The sequence below is a fragment of the Pinus tabuliformis genome, chromosome 7 (genome assembly GCF_031772625.1).
Source record: "Pinus tabuliformis cultivar Carrire ecotype Pingquan chromosome 7, CPIR1, whole genome shotgun sequence".
Taxonomy (NCBI): domain Eukaryota; kingdom Viridiplantae; phylum Streptophyta; class Pinopsida; order Pinales; family Pinaceae; genus Pinus; species Pinus tabuliformis.
This window is the reverse complement of record NC_142293.1, coordinates 1750870261-1750888087: the sequence shown is the minus strand read 5'-3', so window position 1 is coordinate 1750888087 and position 17827 is coordinate 1750870261. Positions and strand designations below refer to the sequence as shown.

The 17827-nt window shown below is 40.5% G+C and overlaps 1 protein-coding gene and 1 long non-coding RNA gene across 2 annotated transcripts; one reads left to right on the top strand and one right to left on the bottom strand.

The window, feature by feature from the left end:
• Nucleotides 1-768: 768 nt before the first annotated feature.
• On the bottom strand, nt 769-2586 carry LOC149255342 (uncharacterized). The gene is made up of 2 exons (XM_089455014.1): nt 1732-2586; nt 769-1269 (listed from the first exon to the last, which is right to left on the bottom strand). The coding sequence occupies exons 1-2, from the start codon at nt 2584-2586 to the stop codon at nt 769-771; spliced, it is 1356 nt and encodes a 451-aa protein (XP_089311140.1).
• A 13855-nt stretch (nt 2587-16441) lies between these two features.
• On the top strand, nt 16442-16969 carry LOC149255341 (uncharacterized). The gene is made up of 3 exons (XR_016266356.1): nt 16442-16508; nt 16683-16766; nt 16841-16969. It is a non-coding gene; the product is annotated as an uncharacterized LOC149255341 (long non-coding RNA).
• The last annotated feature ends 858 nt before the right edge of the window (nt 16970-17827 follow it).

The window sequence follows — 17827 nt, the reverse complement described above, 5'->3', positions numbered from 1 at the left end:
GGCTTCTTTACTCAATTTATCAACTACCACCATAATAGAGTCATTGTTCCTCTTTGTTCTAGGCAACCCAGTTATAAAATCCATGGATATAATTTCCCATTTCCATTCCGGAATTGGTAGGGGTTGCAACAAACCAACCGGATGCTGATGCTTTGTTTTGATCTGCTGGCATTCTAAACATCGCGCTAAATATTTAGCTACATGTCTTTTCATTCCTGGCCAGTAGTACTCCTTCCGAAGTGCAGCAAGCATTTTCTGGTATCCAGGATGACCTGCGTAGTGACTGGTATGAAACTCATTCAGAATTAAGTTTCTAAGATTATTATCATTTGGTACAAACAGTCATTTTTTGTAAAACAACATTCCACCCTTGCTCACTTCATACCCTTGTTGGCTTTCCTGGCTGGAAAGTGACTTTTGTCGCTTCATTTGCTGATATTCGGCATCCAGGTTTGCTGCTGTTTTTATCTTTTCTTGCAAGGATTTTTCCCACTTGCTGAGAGTAACTTCATATAAACGTTGTACCTTACGACTTAGGGCGTCTGCCACACGGTTTTCTTTTCCTTTCAGGTGTTTAATGTCAAAATCGAATCCACTTAAGAAATCGGCCCAACGGGCCTGTCTTTCATTCAGGGTGGGCTGACTGAAATAGTTTGTCAAGCTGTGATGATCTGTTAATAACACAAATTTCTTACCCAAAAGATAATGTCGCCACATTTTAAGGGCATGTATGACAGCTGCCAATTCCAAGTCGTAGGCAGAATACTTCTATTCATGTTCCTTCAACTTTCTCAACTCATAGGCAATCACTCTCCCTTCTTGCATTAACACGCCTCCAACGCCTTCCCGACTAGCATCAGTACATACTACATAATCCTTATTAGGATTAGCTATACTTAGGACGGGAGCAGTAGTAAGTAAATTCTTAAGTCGTTCAAAACTTTGTTGACATTCTGAACTCCATTTGAATGCCCTTCCTTTCTTTTGTAAGGATGTGATAGGATATGCCACTCTTGAAAAGCCTTCTACGAATCTTCTGTAGTACCCTGCTAATCCCATGAAAGATCTGATATTTGCCACATCTTTAGGCACGGGCCAATTCATTATGGTTTTAATTTTCTCGGGATCCACTGCAATCCCTTCTTTGGTGATCACATGGCCTAAATACTGAATCTCTTCTTTGTAGAAGTCGCACTTGCTAAGTTTACCATATAGCTGATGCTCTCGCAGGGTTTGCAGCACTATCCGGAGGTGCTCTTCGTGTTCCTCCTTGGAACGGGAATAAATCAGAATATCATCAATGAATATTAGTACAAACTTGTCTAAAAACTGATGGAACACGTTTTTCATCAAACACATGAATGTGGCGGGTGCATTAGTCAATCCGAAAGGCAACACTACAAATTCGTAGTGCCCATATCGGGTTGTGAAGGCTGTTTTAGAAATATCTTCTTCTTTAATTCTGATCTGATGATAACCAGATCGCAGATCGATTTTGGAGAATACTGTCGCCCCCTTAACCTGATCAAAAAGTTCATCGATCCGAGGTAAGGGGTATTTGTTTTTAATTGTGAGCTTGTTCAGCTGTCGGTAATCGATACACATCCGAAAAGTTCCATCCTTCTTCTTGACGAATAGCACCGGAGCTCCCCATGGAGAGACACTGGGACGGATATAATTTTTATCCAGCAGTTCTTGTAATTGCATTTTCAACTCAGTCAGCTCAGGTACACTCATTCTATAAGGTGTCCGCGAAACTGGGGCAGCGCCTTGTATTAACTCAATGGTGAAGTCAATATCCCTTTTCGAAGGTAATCCAGGAATTTCATCTGGAAACACATCCACGAATTCTCTTATTACTGGAAGGTGGTCTAACGGACTCCCTTTATTCTTAGTTTCTGCATAATTCACCTGAATGGCATACACTTGGCATCTATTCCGGATGCATTTCGCTAGCTGGGATGCAGTGATTGGCCGGACCTGCACTGGTCGTTTAATTCCCTGCATCTCCTGTTCCATTCCAGAGTCATCCTTGAACCGTATGACCTTCGTTTTGCAGTTCACTAAAGCCCAATGCTTTTCTAACCAATCCATCCCAATTAGGACGTCATAGGATCCAAGTGGAAGCATGTTCAAATCTGCCACCACTGGCTGTCTGGCTATCGTTATAGGACAGTTTTTGATCTTTGCCATTACTCGTCTTTTAGTCCCTGTAGCTAGCTGTACCAGCCATGGGTTCTTAAATTTTTCAGGCTGCAATTTACATTGCTCAACTATCTTTGGACTAATGTAACTCAAAGTAGCTCCTGGGTCAATTAGAACAGAGATAGAAAGGTTTGAAATTTTACCTTCAAATTCGATCATAGTGGGCTGGTATTCTGCCTGACGGTCGTCCAAGGCTGCATTAATTTTTGGCACACTTCGTCCCACGTCGCCCACGGTTGATGCTTCATTAATCTGGGAGATCTGATCAGTCCCCTTCCGTTGCGGACAGTTCTTGACATAGTGTGGTCCGCCACAGCCCCAACACTGTACTGGGGGTCTGGTTACTCCCTCATTATCCAATTTGATGGATGGCTCTCCCATTCTAGTTTCACTAACAGGCTTGGGCCCGAATGAGCTTCTTGGTGCTGCTCTGCTACTCTGGCCTTTGACACTTCCTTTAGCTCCACCAACCTGGCTTCCTCTATTGTTACTCACAATTTTACTATTCTTTTTCTCATTCCATTTCCTGTTAGAACTGTCCCCTTTCTGTTTGCTCTACTGGTAGCACATTCTAGCTTTACGGATAGCTTCATCCATAGTTCTAGGATTGTCAAATTCAATCCTTTCCCTCATATACATAGGTAAGCTGCTAACGAATCTTTGCACTTTAGCTTTTTCTTCTTTAAGGTAGGGTACATAACGGAGCAAGGAGGTGAAACGATTGATGAACTCATCCATAGTCTGCTGTCCCAACCGCAGATCGTGGAATTCCTTCGCTTTTTCATCATAAAAGCGTTCTGTTAAATATCTCTCTTTAAAATATTTTTGAAATTTTTCCCATGTTATGGTTCGTTCGCTTACCCCTTTCACGATTTTAACTTCTTCCCACCACAATGTTGCTTTCCCTTGCAACTGAAAAATGGCCAATCGTGCCTTCAAGTTATGGTCATACTCATATAACTAGAAATATTTATTCATGTTAATCAGCCATGCCTCAGCTGCTTCCTCTTGTTCCCCGTCATAGTGTGGGGGTTTGATTTTCCGGAATTCTCCCTGCAATTCCACCTTTTGTCGCTTTGAAGTCTGTTGTTCTGAGGCATTATCAGATTGATCTTCTCCATCTTCTGGAATCTCAAATTCTGCATGATAATGCTGCTCCTCTGTCATTCTTTGTTGCTCTGCGCTAGGGTTGGCCAGTGGCGGGTTCTGTTTGTCAGACAAGCTTTTTAATATCCTTTCCTGCTTCATTGTCAAACGTGCATTGTCCTCACGCAACCGAGCCATTTCATTCTTCAGCTCTTGAACTGTTTCTAATATGGCCAGATTTGTACTACGGGTCTCCTCTCCCAACTGCACCCACAACTCTGGGTTGTTTCCCGGATTCATTTTTCCCTGTATTCACCTGGTCTGTTCTAATCATAAAACAGTCAACATTGTGAGCTTCTGGCACAATTTTATCGCCTCAATCAAGAAATATCAATACTATAAGGATTTTTTTTTTTTAAAGGAAAACATGCTATTCATATCCCAGAGGCCACAGTATGGCAACCCGGGCTCTGATACCAATTGTCACATATCTATCCTGTCTTTAAGCATGTAATTTTTTTTTTTATTATGATGCCTGCACCACCATTGACTTAATCGTATCCACTTATGTTATTTATAATATTTTACTATGATGTCTACACCATCATAAGCTTAGTCATAAACACTTATGTCATTTATAATTGGCATTTCAAAACCTCTATTATCAAATCAATGGTTTAAGTTATTGTATGACATAAATGTCAAACGTCATAATGCTACCGTGCTGCTTTGGTACTATGCCAAGGTTAATATATATTATATGATTATCAAACCCAACCAACATATACGCTGGCGCTCCCTCCGTTGGACATTTGGACTGGCCTTTAAGACTGCTGGCCTGATCACGTGGTTCGAGCATGGCTTTACAGGCTGGAACCCTCCCGCGCTTACATTTTGATTTTACCGCCATGATTGACGGTGTGAGAATTCCGGGAAGGATCGAGGGCGAAGGTGGCTCCACGTTTCAAGGTTTGGACTATGCGTTTATAAACCCCATACTCCGGATTCTTTGCGATTTGGCTGGTTATTGTGCAGCGCTCCGACGCTCTGAGCATCTCTCCATTGAAACTGAAAGTCTGTCTCATATCCCGGCGCCATTTCTCTGTTGTCGCTTCTTGCCCACATGCAACCTCACCGAGGTGTCTTCGCTCCGAGGATGTAAATCTCTGGATATGCGGGGTAAGGGCTACATCTGTAATTGTTCTCATTGATTTTTAGAGCGGTTTAGTTAATACACCGTAACGACTGCATACTGTTGCTTGACAGGTGGAGATAATCCACTATCGGGGTTCCCTTGGCGGTCTGCTCTTCTCTCAGGCGTTATCCTCCTGAATGTTTACAGGTACACAAATCATTTCTAACTTACCTTACGGGTAAATACTCTTGGTTACATGTTTCAGGTTATATTTCCTCTGTGATTTATACTTCTATGCTTATTTTGCAAACCCCAGCCACCTTATCCCTCTACGATTGACGCAGATGGCGGTCAAGGACTTATGAGTTTACGGGTCCATGCGTGTAGGGTTTGATCTTGGTGGAAGCTGGTTAAACTTTCTTTTTTCACGGCAGTTTGAGTCTGAGTCTCAAGTCCATGAGACTATACAGCTCGACTGTGCCTATGTAACTACTGTACATTGTTTTGTCATATTTTATTTGTATTGATGGCTAAATTTACATACCCATCATGTTTCCTTCCGAATTAATAGATTTGGGACTGGACCCATATGGGTTTGACGGTTCTTGTTTTAAATGCAATGCCATGTTAACTATACTGGTTTATTTTCATATTCCGCATGAGATTTTCCCAGTAAGGGTCGGCTTTGAACATTATACAGTTTGCTTATTTAAGTTCTCGTTCTGGGTTCTTATCTCGTATTACCATATCTTTGATTTATGACGGCATTTGTCCCTTTTTACAGCCGGACTTAAGGGTTTCAAACGAGTTCGCCCTGCATTTCATTCTATAGATGTAAGGACGAACTCGATGTTGAGTTCTGGCAAGAGAAAGACCTTCGGTCTTACATTCAGACTTTGGATATAAACTTTATGCTGTTCCTTTATTATCGAGAAGTAGATTCTGTACGCTATATAAGTTTTGCTCTATAGCTCTCAGTTATGAATGTCATGGTTTAGCCGGCTTTTATTTTTATAACAACAATTCTGGTTTTCTTCGTGGTTACACTATTTAGCACATGACTACCCATTTACTAGGGTAAGAAGATTTCTCTGATTGTTACAGCTTGATTCGAACCCTCTGAATAAAAGATTACTATCTGTTGATTTATAGCAAGATACTGTTTACTAGTTGATAGAATAGTGCTGTTTATCTATAGATGAAGTAATACTGTCTCACTGTTAAGGATCATATATTGTCTATATGTTAAGGTATAACACTGTCGCGTATTCAAGTTTAAGGCTATGAAAATCTATTTGCAGTATTACCGCTCAGATTTTGATTATTATTTGTAATCCGTGCATGGGTTAGGTTGGGTCTTCGAACTGTTTATTTTCGAAATGAATATTGGCAGAGACCGGCTACAGCCAGCAACAGGTATCCGCTGAGTCATCTTTGTCGCGGACTTGACCCAAATTGAGTCTTAAGGGTTTTGTTTCAACTCTACCGACCTTCAGGCCCAACAACCTGAGAGCTATCTAAAGGGGTTCTTTTCCAGATTATAGTTATACCGTTAATGGTGCTTTGACCTTCTATGTTCCTTATATGATAGGGTCAATCCTCCGAGAGGACCTCGGCTCTGTTCGCATGTTACCCGACCTTCATACTCTAACCCTATCTCTAGCTAACGTATTCATGCTACTCTAACAGTTTATTTTCCCATTACAGTTATGCGAATAACTATGGTATTTATTTAAACATAACAGTCTGCATTCTGATTCTTGCATAAGCAGCTACAGTTATACTATCTACCAGTATTTTAGAGATTCTGTCGATGTTAGCTATAGGTATTCTAAATTACCTGTACTGTATAAATAACTGCAGATACTTCAGAGTTTTAGCTATTACCTGTTTGCTGCTCGTAGGAAATATCTTCAGTAAGCCTCCTATGAATTCCTGTGTCAAGCTCATTATCCACCCATCCGTGAGACTTGTCCTCCGGGACCTGAGCCTCCCCCCGAGCTTATCCTTACCGGATCACAATCCTCAGTAAGACAGCACTGAGTGCTTGACTATCTGGTCACTACGAGACTTAGTCCAAAACAAGGTTTTTCCCTTTTTCCTCTTCTGTCTGTCTCTACAGCACAGAAAGAAAACTGTCCACCCATTTTCCTTTTTCCTGGAAATCCTTCCAGTTAGGGGAGGTGGTTATTTTCAGTTTCATTAACTACTTTCCTTTTTCTTTTTCCATTTCCCTTTTGGGAGCCCCAATGCTTTTCTGAGTAATTCTTTAAACATTACTTTAATGCATATTTTATATTAACAGATTACTCTTAAAAGAAAATAAGTTTCTCAATGTCATTCATTTTTTACCACAATAAACTTTAAATAATTACATTTAGGGGTCATCACAGTACTGAATCCAAATATGCAGTTAAAAATCATTTTAAATAATACAAATCAAAATTTAACCTCAATTTGCTGTCACCAAAATCTCCAAAAAAATTACAGACAACTCCACTTTCGAATGTTAAAGGTGACTACAAATGAAAAGAAACATAAATGTGTCTAAGATATCTTATATTCGACATGTAACTTTGAACCTTTTAATTAATTTTACATAAAAGATTAATCTTCTCATTATGTTATAATTGTAATACTTCTTTTTTAATAGAAATCACTAACAGAAATTTAAAAAAATTAATTTTACTACTTTCCAAATAAATATAATCTTTGTTTTTTCACTATTAAAAAAAAAATATTTTATAAAAAAAATCTTATAATTAAAAAATTATTCCAAAATAAATATGGTAGGAAGAAATCACCTATATAAAAAAACACTTTTGATATAAAAAATAACTTGTAATATCATATGTCATTAAAATATTTTTTTTTATTCTTACTGATATTTATCATTTTTATAAAATATCATTGTTATAATATTATTGATATGTAACTTTAATTATTATTAAAAATTATTAATTCTTATAAATTTCTATTTATATGTGTTTAATTGATATGATTTCAACTATCACCATTGGTCTTACACTAAAATTTATATTCACTTTTGCTTAATTAACTTTTTAAGTCAAGAAAAAAGTTTGAAAAAATATTTATTTTAGAAAATGTTAAATGTTTTTTTCCATCATTTAAATCTGATCCGAATACATATACGTATCAATGTGTCCCACCTTTTACGAATTTCAACGGCCACGTTTCAGATGCATTATTTACTTTTTAACTTGCGTCGAGTCTCAAATGTATTTATCCCACTTGTTATGAATTTCAACAACTAAGTTTCAGATGCATTGTCCTTTTTCAGTAAGTTTCAGATGCATTGTTTACTTTTTAACTTAGGTTGAGTTTCAAATTTATTTTTCGCTTTTAATTTACTTTGTATTTTTTCTATCTTCGGAGTCGCAGAAATTCCCTGGAATTAGCTTCCAGCTACTTAAACAACATTTCTAATCTCTTGAGAATGAAATGAGCTAAAAAAAAAAAAAAAAAACATTTACAATCGGTTGGAATGAAATACGTGGCACCACAGAAATTGTCACACTCCAAACATGACATAAAAGATTTTTTTTTTATTTATTTAACATCTATTAACCATTCCATTCTTACTTTTACCTACATCACCAGATATCCTACGCAATTAATCATAGAAAACACCTACACAATATATATATATAATGCCTGTTTTAAACAACCATACGAATCACCGAATGGGTGCATAATACACAAAGGTAATGACATTGGTTATATCTATGTTTATAAGATACGCACAATACACAGTCCAGGTTTATGTAGTGGTTATGAAGTCTACCAAATGCAATCCACGTCATGTTATAAGTACAAAGGTCAGCTCACTATGCCATTCATTACACTTTTAAAGTCACCACTCCCGAGATACCTCGAGCTTGCAGTTCACTGTCCGGTTTTGGCGTGGTTGATGCATCTTCGTCCATTTGTTTTGTTCAACGGCCGGATGTCACTAGCCCACGTGACACACGGTGCTTTACAGCCTGTCCGCTTGGCTAGGCAGCTTCGCGCCAAAGCTGCTTGGAGGATCACCGGCTATCTGACGGTGGAGATTGTCCTTCTGTAGATCAGTGGCTATCATGGTGCCACGAAACGGTAAACACAGTCTCTGTTATATATAGAGGGGCTCCGTCTTCGGCGCTTGTTTTATTTCACTTTCACATTCTTCAGTGTATTGGCAGAGCGTGGCTCCTTAATGCTCTTCTGTGGTTACACAGGTCTTCGACCTCCCACCGACGTGAAGGTAATCGTTCTACCATGCATATCCTCTGTTTGTATGTTCAGGTATTGTTAATTCCCTTCCGGACTCATGTTACAATTCTCTGAGATTTCTCTACAGCTGAGGTTCGATTACAGTTCCATGTTGTCCCATGCTTCTCTGCACAGGTTAATAAGATTTGGGTGTTTATTTGCACAGGTGGGTGTTGCCACTTCCTCTGGACAGGCGGAGATATTCCTCACGGAATCGTGGTTATCCCTTGTATCTAAACGACAACCTCTGGTAAGTCTCTGAGACTTAGCTCTCGTTTGCAGTTTTCGTCTCGGGCCTGTGCTGAGAGGTTATTCCCATGACAAGGACGGCGGGTTTGCTCAATTCCGCCCTGAGGCTTGCTAGCCTTAGTTTCTATTTCAATACTCTATAGACTGTTTCCTTTCTTTTGTAAGGTATTTGCTGGTTCTCCAGAACGCAGCCATGACTTCTTCTGAGTTATAATCCTCTTAACCCGTAAGGGTTTGACTCGGTGGTTTCTATTGTATAAATATCAAGTGATAAATGATTTCAGTTTTGAGTTATACTATGTCTTTGTATTACTGAGAGCATTCGCTCTTCCACATATTTAATTTGATGGCTATTCCAAGTTGAATGCATCTGTGTATTTATATTCAGGTTCTCTGTTCTGATTTGGTTTCTTTTGCTTGATAAATGACATGGGTTTTGTGTTATCCGGCTCGATGCCTCAGCTAGCCAAGCGTGAGCCATGGCTCGGCATGAGGGGTTTCATCGCAGCGGATACCTGCTGCCAACCGGCCAAAGGGTTACATGTTATTCGCGGTTACCATGGCCGGCCTCGGCTTTCATTCTTTTCTCTCATCAATATATTTAATGTATTTAATGGCAAGAATAAGCATTGGCAATGTATGTATAGGTTATCATTTCTAGATGCGTTTCTCTCTCAGATATTTCAATGAACATGTTAATGTAATGTCTCAGATGGTTATTCTGTCTTCGACGATTTAGCAAGAAATAATGCAATTTCTGTATTTAGCCTTGTTAATACTGCTAGCCCGTTATCTCTTTCTTTTATTCGGCCGCGGGCCTCTCTCGTAATGATGTTGGGAATATACATGAATACTCAGGGTTTATTTCTTTGTAATACTTACAGAATATTTGTGCCTTTCGGCCGACTACAGTTTGTAAGATTATGTTCCAGGGTTTTACCCTATTTAAGTTGCAATGACTTATGTGCTTCGTTGCCTTTGCTATACAGTTAATATATTTCTAACTGCATGTGTCACTACTCCGCTCTTGAGTAGACTCACTCGCGTTTTCCTCCCTCCTGTATCATATACACAGGGTTTTTCTATAACGCTATTTATACATATGTCTGCATGTGTTATTATTTCCGGTTTCTTGGAATAAACTCGTTTCGTTTCCTCATTCTTGTTGGTATATACAGAGTTCTGTCCCAGTAGATAAATACACAGTAAATACAAACTTTAAAGGAATACTAATAAAGGTTTCGTGAGAGTGTTGTAGTCGCAGACTCTACCATTTAATTTACAGAGTAATCCGTGCCTACTCTCTAAGGCTGGATTTGTTGTCCGTAATGTACATAAAACATCCTATTATTTTCTCGACATTATTCCATAATAGAAGCAGTTAACATTCAGCTTATTTTCATTTTCCTCTGTACAGAACAACAGTAAACAATTCAACTTTTCACAGTTACATAAGCAAGAAGCCTTACCTGCTTCTGTGCCAAACCTCTTTATAATGCTTGTCAATCCTCCCGTCCGTAGGAAGTCTTCTCTGAGCTTCCACCCCCAAGCACTTGCAGGTCCTACTCGACCGCAATATCACTGGACTTTGCCAGTCAACGCTATCTGATCCTAACCAGACGTAGCGTGCACAGGAAAATTTCCTTTTCCATTTCTGCTATCTGATCCTAACCAGCATAGCTTTCATTTTTCCTTCTGCCATCTGATCCTAACCAGACTTGGCATCTTTCCCCTTTTCCTTGGGGTTTCAACTACCTCCAGGTAGTTAGGGTAACTGATTTCCCAGTTACTAACTATGATTAATCATAACTCAATTCCACATGGTACCAACACAAATGTCTTTTTATTAATAAAAACATTAACAACAGAATTACACATTTTTAAATAAAGTCTTTGTATCATAATTACTTCACTAGTTACCAGCATTTACTTTTCACAAGGGGTGTTACATCTCCCCCTCCTGAAAGTCGACATCGTCCCGATGTTGCTGCTCATTTAAAAACAGTCTGGGATAAGTATCCCTCATCATTTGTTCATCTTCCCAGGTGGCCTCTTCAGGCCCAAAGTGCTGCCACTGCACTTTAACCTGGCTGATGACCTTTCTCCGCAGCTCTACTCTTCTCTGATCTAATATGTTCATTGGTTCGACCAGGAACTCTCCTTCCGGTTCCACCTGAAACACATAACAATTAAATCAGTTGTTTTACTAGTCTTTCATTTCAGTTTACATTTGATGACAGACTTTCCTTACCTGAATGTCCTGCCAACTTATAATATGCTTAGGGTCGTACACATATTTCTTTAAAACAGATACATGGAAGACATTGTGAACCCGTATATGGCTGGGTAGGGCGAGCTGATAAGCTACCGGCCCTACTCGTGCCAGAATTTGGAATGGTCCACAAAAGCGTGGTGCCAGTTTGGCACATGCATTCCATTGAAGGGTACTCTTTCTAGCTCGAATTCTGATGTATACATGTTCACCAACTTGATATTCTTTAAATGTTCTCTTTCGGTCTGCAAAGTTTTTCTGCCTATCTTGTGCCATCTTTAGATTAGCTCGGACCCTTTTTACCATGACCTCCATTTCTTCCAGCATTTCAGGTCCTAACAAGAGTTTGTCTTCCGGTCCACCCCAACTGGAGGGTGTGCGGCACTTCCGGCCATATAGTACTTCGAATGGGCTCATCTTCAAGGATGAGTGGTAGCCGTTATTATAGGCGAATTCCACTAGATGTAGATATTCCTCCCACCGCGCAGGTTGCTGCATCACATAAGACCTCAACATATCCTCCAGTACTTGATTCACCCGCTCCGTCTGTCCGTCAGTTTGCGGATGGTATGCGGTGCTGAAACTCAATTGAGTTCCTAAACCTTCAAATAAGGTTCTCCAAAAAGCTGAGGTAAACTTAACATCCCGGTCAGATATTATTACTTTCGGCAACCCATGAAGTTTAAATATATTTTGCATGAAAATGTTTGCGATTTGAGCTGCACGATAAGTTGATTGAACCGGTATAAAGTGGGCTGACTTGCTGAGTTTGTCCACCACTACCATTATTGAATCATTACTCCTTTTAGATTTCGGCAATCCGGTGATAAAGTCCATGGTTATGGTCTCCCATTTCCATTCTGGTATGGGTATTGGTTGTAGCAGTCCCGCAGGATGCTGATGCTCAGCTTTCACTTGCTGACATTCCAAGCAGCGCGCTAGATATTCTACCACATCTTTCTTCATGCCTGGCCAGTAATACTCCTTCCTTAGTGAGGTGATTAATTTCTGGTACCCAGGATGCCCTGCATAGGGGCTTCTATGATTTTCATCCAGAATCTTTTCCTTAATACTGCTCTGATTGGGTATGTAAATTTTCTTCTGAAAACACAACATACCGGCTGCATTCAAGGTGTAACCTTGTTGTATTGAACGGGCATCTGAATTTTGCACCAAATGTCTCTTTTGCATATAAATCTGATCTTGTGTCGCAGCCTCCTCAATTTCCTGGTTAAGAGTGGACCATCCTTGGCTAATGCCAATCTCATAAATGCAATGCACTTTTCGACTTAGTGCATCAGCAACTCTGTTCTCTTTACCCTTTAGGTGCTTAATTTCGAAATCGAAATTTCCTAGAAAGTCCACCCATCTTGCCTGTCTTGCGTTTAAGGTAGGTTGACTAAAGTAACTAGTCAGACTGTGGTGATCTGTCATCAACAAAAATTTCCTCCCTATTAAGTAATGACGCCACATCTTCAAGGCATGGATCACAGCTGTTAATTCCAGATCATAGGCAGAATATTTCTGCTCATGTTCTTTTAACTTTCTGGATTCATAAGCAATCACCTTGCCTTCCTGCATTAGTACTCCACCCACGCCCTCTTTGCTGGCATCTGTACAAACTACATATTCCTTTTCGGGATCTGCCACACACAACACAGGAGCTGTAGTAAGTAGATGCTTGAGCTGTTCAAAGCTCCGTTGACAGTCTGCTGTCCATCTAAATGCTTTTCCCTTCTTTTGCAAGGAGGTAATAGGATAGGCAACTCTAGAAAAACCCTCTACGAACCGCCGGTAGTACCCAGCCAATCCCATAAAAGATCGAATGTCTGCTACATCCTTGGGTGTGGGCCACTCCATTATAGTTTTAATCTTTTCGGGGTCCACAGCTATACCTTCTTTTGTAATAATGTGACCCAAATACTGGATCTGCTCTTTATAGAAATCACATTTGCTGAATTTTCCATACAGCTGGTGCTCCCGTAAGGTCTGTAACACTATCCTCAAATGTTCCTCATGCTCTTTCCTATTCCGGGAATAGATAAGTATGTCATCAATAAAGATTAATACAAATTTGTCTAAGTATTGATGGAATACACTGTTCATTAAACACATAAATGTTGCAGGCGCATTAGTCAGCCCAAAAGGCAGTACCACAAACTCGTAATGTCCATAACGAGTACGAAAAGCAGTTTTGGCTATGTCCTCGTCCTTTATCCTGATTTGGTGGTATCCTGACCTCAAATCGATTTTTGAGAAGATGGTCGCCCCCTTCACTTGATCAAACAGCTCATCAATGCGGGGTAAGGGATATTTGTTTTTGACTGTTAGTTTATTCAGCTGTCTATAGTCTATGCACATTCGCAAAGTCCCATCTTTCTTCCTCACAAACAGCACAGGTGCTCCCCAAGGAGAGACACTGGGACGGATGTACTTCTTCTCTAGCAGCTCTTGCAGCTGCATCTTTAACTCAGTCAACTCTGGCACACTCATCCGATAGGGTGCCCGGGATACTGGGGCTGCTCCGGGTATCAGCTCAATAGTGAAATCCAAATCCCTTCTGGGTGGCAGCCCCGGAATCTCCTCAGGAAATACATCTGCAAATTCTTGCACTACAGGTATATCCTTAACAGTTGCAGCCTTATCCACTGAATCTGCAAACCCCACTTGCACTGCATAAATCTGGCACTTGTTCCGGATACATTTAACCAGCTGAGAGGCTGTGATGGGACGAATCTGTACTGGTTTCTGGATGCCTTGGATTTCCTTTCCCATACCCAGCTCATCTCTATACGAAACTGTTTTTGTTTTGCAATTAATTATAGACCACCGTCTTTCCAACCAGTCCATTCCTATCACCACGTCATAGGAACCAAGAGGGAGTACATTTAACTCAGTTTTTATGATTTGGCCAGCTAACTTTAATGGACAATTGCTGACTTTGGTTAAAACTCTTCTTTTGGTCCCGGTGGCCAGCTGTACTAGCCAAGGGCTTTTAAATTTAGTGGTTTGCAAACCACAGCTTTCTACCACTTTAGGACTTATATAGCTTAAAGTAGCTCCTGGATCTACTAAAACAGAAACAGCTCGGTCAAAGATCTTACCTTCAAACTCAATCATAGTTGGCTGGTAATCAGCTTGCCGATCTTCCAGTGCTGCATTTATTCTGGGCATGGATCGGGCCACATCTCCTATTGTTGAAGCTTCGTAAATTTGAGATAGCTGATCGCTGTCCTTTCGATGAGGGCAGTTTCTGATATAATGGGGTCCTCCACAGCCCCAACACTGAACAGGTGGTCGGGCAGCACCTTCAGGATCCAATCTAACTTGCTGCTCACTGTATTTGGAATCTGCAGGAGGTTTGAATCTGCTTTGAATTCTGGTTGGATTTTTAGCACTGGCGCTTTTCGAAAATCCTTTCTGAAAATTACTGCGTGCTCCTTTACTACCCGTAGGTATTTTGCTGCCTCGTTTATCTGTCCAACGCTTTCCAAGGTTTTCTCCTTTTGATTTATTCTGCTGATAACACAGTGTTGCCTTTCGGATAGCTTCGTCCATGGTTTTTGGATTGTCGAACTCTATCCTTTCCCGCATTGTAAAGGGTAGGCTACTAACAAATCTTTGCACTTTAGCTTTCTCTTCACGAATATAGGGCACATAGCGAAGCAGGGATGTAAACTTGGTTACAAACTCATCAATAGTTTGTTGTCCCAGTCGTAAATCGTGAAATTCTCGCGCCTTTTCATCATAAAACCGCTCTGTCAGGTACTTTTCTTTAAAATACCCCTGAAACTTTTCCCATGTCACATCCTGTTCACTTATTCCCCGCACCATTTTGACTTCTTCCCACCACAGCGTGGCTTTGGCTTGCAACTGGAATATAGCCAGTCTTGCCTTAAGATGATGATCGTATTCGTACACCTGAAAATACTTATTCATGTTAATCAGCCAGGCTTCTGCAGCTTCCTCAGACTCTCCGTCAAAATGAGGCGGTTTAATCTTCCTGAATTCCCCGTGTAATTCCATCCGGGGTCTTTTTGGAGTCTGGTATTCAGAGGCGTTAACAGACTTTTCTCCTCGTGTCTCTCCTCTGTCTTCTGCTTCCTCCTGTTCAGTATGATAGCTTTGTTCATCTGCTATTGGTGCTTGTTCCGGCCTCGGATGTGATTGTTGCTGATGTTGCTTATCAGATAAGCTTTTCAGGATCCTCTCCTGTTCCACGTTCAATCTGGCGTTATCTGCACGCAGCTGAGCCATTTCCTCTTTTAGTTCCTGCAATGTCCTCAGTAGTGTTGAATCGGTGGTGCGTCCTGCTGCTCCCAGTTGCACCCAAAACTCAGAATTCCCTTGAGGTTGTTCCACATTATCCGGAGGTTCCGGATTCCCATAAGGAGCACTGTTTGCTCTCCTCATTTTGCTTCTGCACAACTCATTATACAGATTTAGTTCATCTTGGGTATTGCTGAACTGTTACCATAAACTGGTTATAATCTTAAAATTTTTTCCCAAAGGTCACAGAGTTGTAAACCTTGGGCTCTGATACCAATTTGTCACACTCCAAACATGACATAAAAGAAATTTTTTTATTTATTTAACATCTATTAACCATTCCATTCTTACTTTTACCTACATCACCAGATATCCTACGCAATTAATCATAGAAAACACCTACACAATATATATATATATATATATAATGCCTGTTTTAAACAACCATACGAATCACCGAATGGGTGCATAATACACAAAGGTAATGACATTGGTTATATCTATGTTTATAAGATACGCACAATACACAGTCCAGGTTTATGTAGTGGTTATGAAGTCTACCAAATGCAATCCACGTCATGTTATAAGTACAAAGGTCAGCTCACTCTGCCATTCATTACCCTTTTAAAGTCACCACTCCCGAGATACCTCGAGCTTGCAGTTCACTGTCCGGTTCTGGCGTGGTTGATGCATCTTCGTCCATTTGTTTTGTTCAACGGCCGGATGTCACTAGCCCACGTGACACACGGTGCTTTACAGCCTGTCCGCTTGGCTAGGCAGCTTCGCGCCAAAGCTGCTTGGAGGATCACCGGCTATCTGACGGTGGAGATTGTCCTTCTGCAGATCAATGGCTATCATGGTGCCACGAAACGGTAAACACAGTCTCTGTTATATATAGAGGGGCTCCGTCTTCGGCGCTTGTTTTATTTCACTTTCACATTCTTCAGTGTATTGGCAGAGCGCGGCTCCTTAATGCTCTTCTGTGGTTACACAGGTCTTCGACCTCCCACCGACGTGAAGGTAATCGTTCTACCATGCATATCCTCTGTTTGTATGTTCAGGTATTGTTAATTCCCTTCCGGACTCATGTTACAGTTCTCTGAGATTTCTCTACAGCTGAGGTTCGATTACAGTTCCATGTTGTCCCATGCTTCTCTGCACAGGTTAATAAGATTTGGGTGTTTATTTGCACAGGTGGGTGTTGCCACTTCCTCTGGACAGGCGGAGATACTCCTCACGGAATCGGGGTTATCCCTTGTATCTAAACGACAACCTCTGGTAAGTCTCTGAGACTTAGCTCTCGTTTGCAGTTTTCGTCTCGGACCTGTGCTAAGAGGTTATTCCCATGACAGGGACGGCGGGTTTGCTCAATTCCGCCCTGAGGCTTGCTAGCCTTAGTTTCTATTTCAATACTCTATAGACTGTTTCCTTTCTTTTGTAAGGTATTTGCTGGTTCTCCAGAACGCAGCCATGACTTCTTCTGAGTTATAATCCTATTAACCCTTAAGGGTTTGACTCGGTGGTTTCTATTGTATAAATATCAAGTGATAAATGATTTCAGTTTTGAGTTATACTATGTCTTTGTATTACTGAGAGCATTCGCTCTTCCACATATTTAATTTGATGGCTATTCCAAGTTGAATGCATCTGTGTATTTATATTCGGGTTCTCTGTTCCGATTTGGTTTCTTTTGCTTGATAAATGACATGGGTTTTGTGTTATCCGGCTCGATGCCTCAGCCAGCCAAGCGTGAGCCATGGCTCGGCATGAGGGGTTTCATCGCAGCGGATACCTGCTGCCAACCGGCCAAAGGGTTACATGTTATTCGCGGTTACCATGGCCGGCCTCGGCTTTCATTCTTTTCTCTCATCAATATATTTAATGTATTTAATGGCAAGAATAAGCATTGGCAATGTATATATAGGTTATCATTTCTAGATGCGTTTCTCTCTCAGATATTTCAATGAACATGTTAATGTAATGTCTCAGAGGGTTATTCTGTCTTCGACGATTTAGCAAGAAATAATGCAATTTCTGTATTTAGCCTTGTTAATACTGCTAGCCCGTTATCTCTTTCTTTTTTATTCGGCCGCGGGCCTCTCTTGTAATGATGTTGGGAATATACATGAATACTCAGGGTTTATTTCTTTGTAATACTTACAGAATATTTGTGCCTTTCGGCCGACTACAGTTTGTAAGATTATGTTCCAGGGTTTTACCCTATTTAAGTTGCAATGACTTATGTGCTTCGTTGCCTTTGCTATACAGTTAATATATTTCTAACTGCATGTGTCACTACTCCGCTCTTGAGTAGACTCACTCGCGTTTTCCTCCTTCCT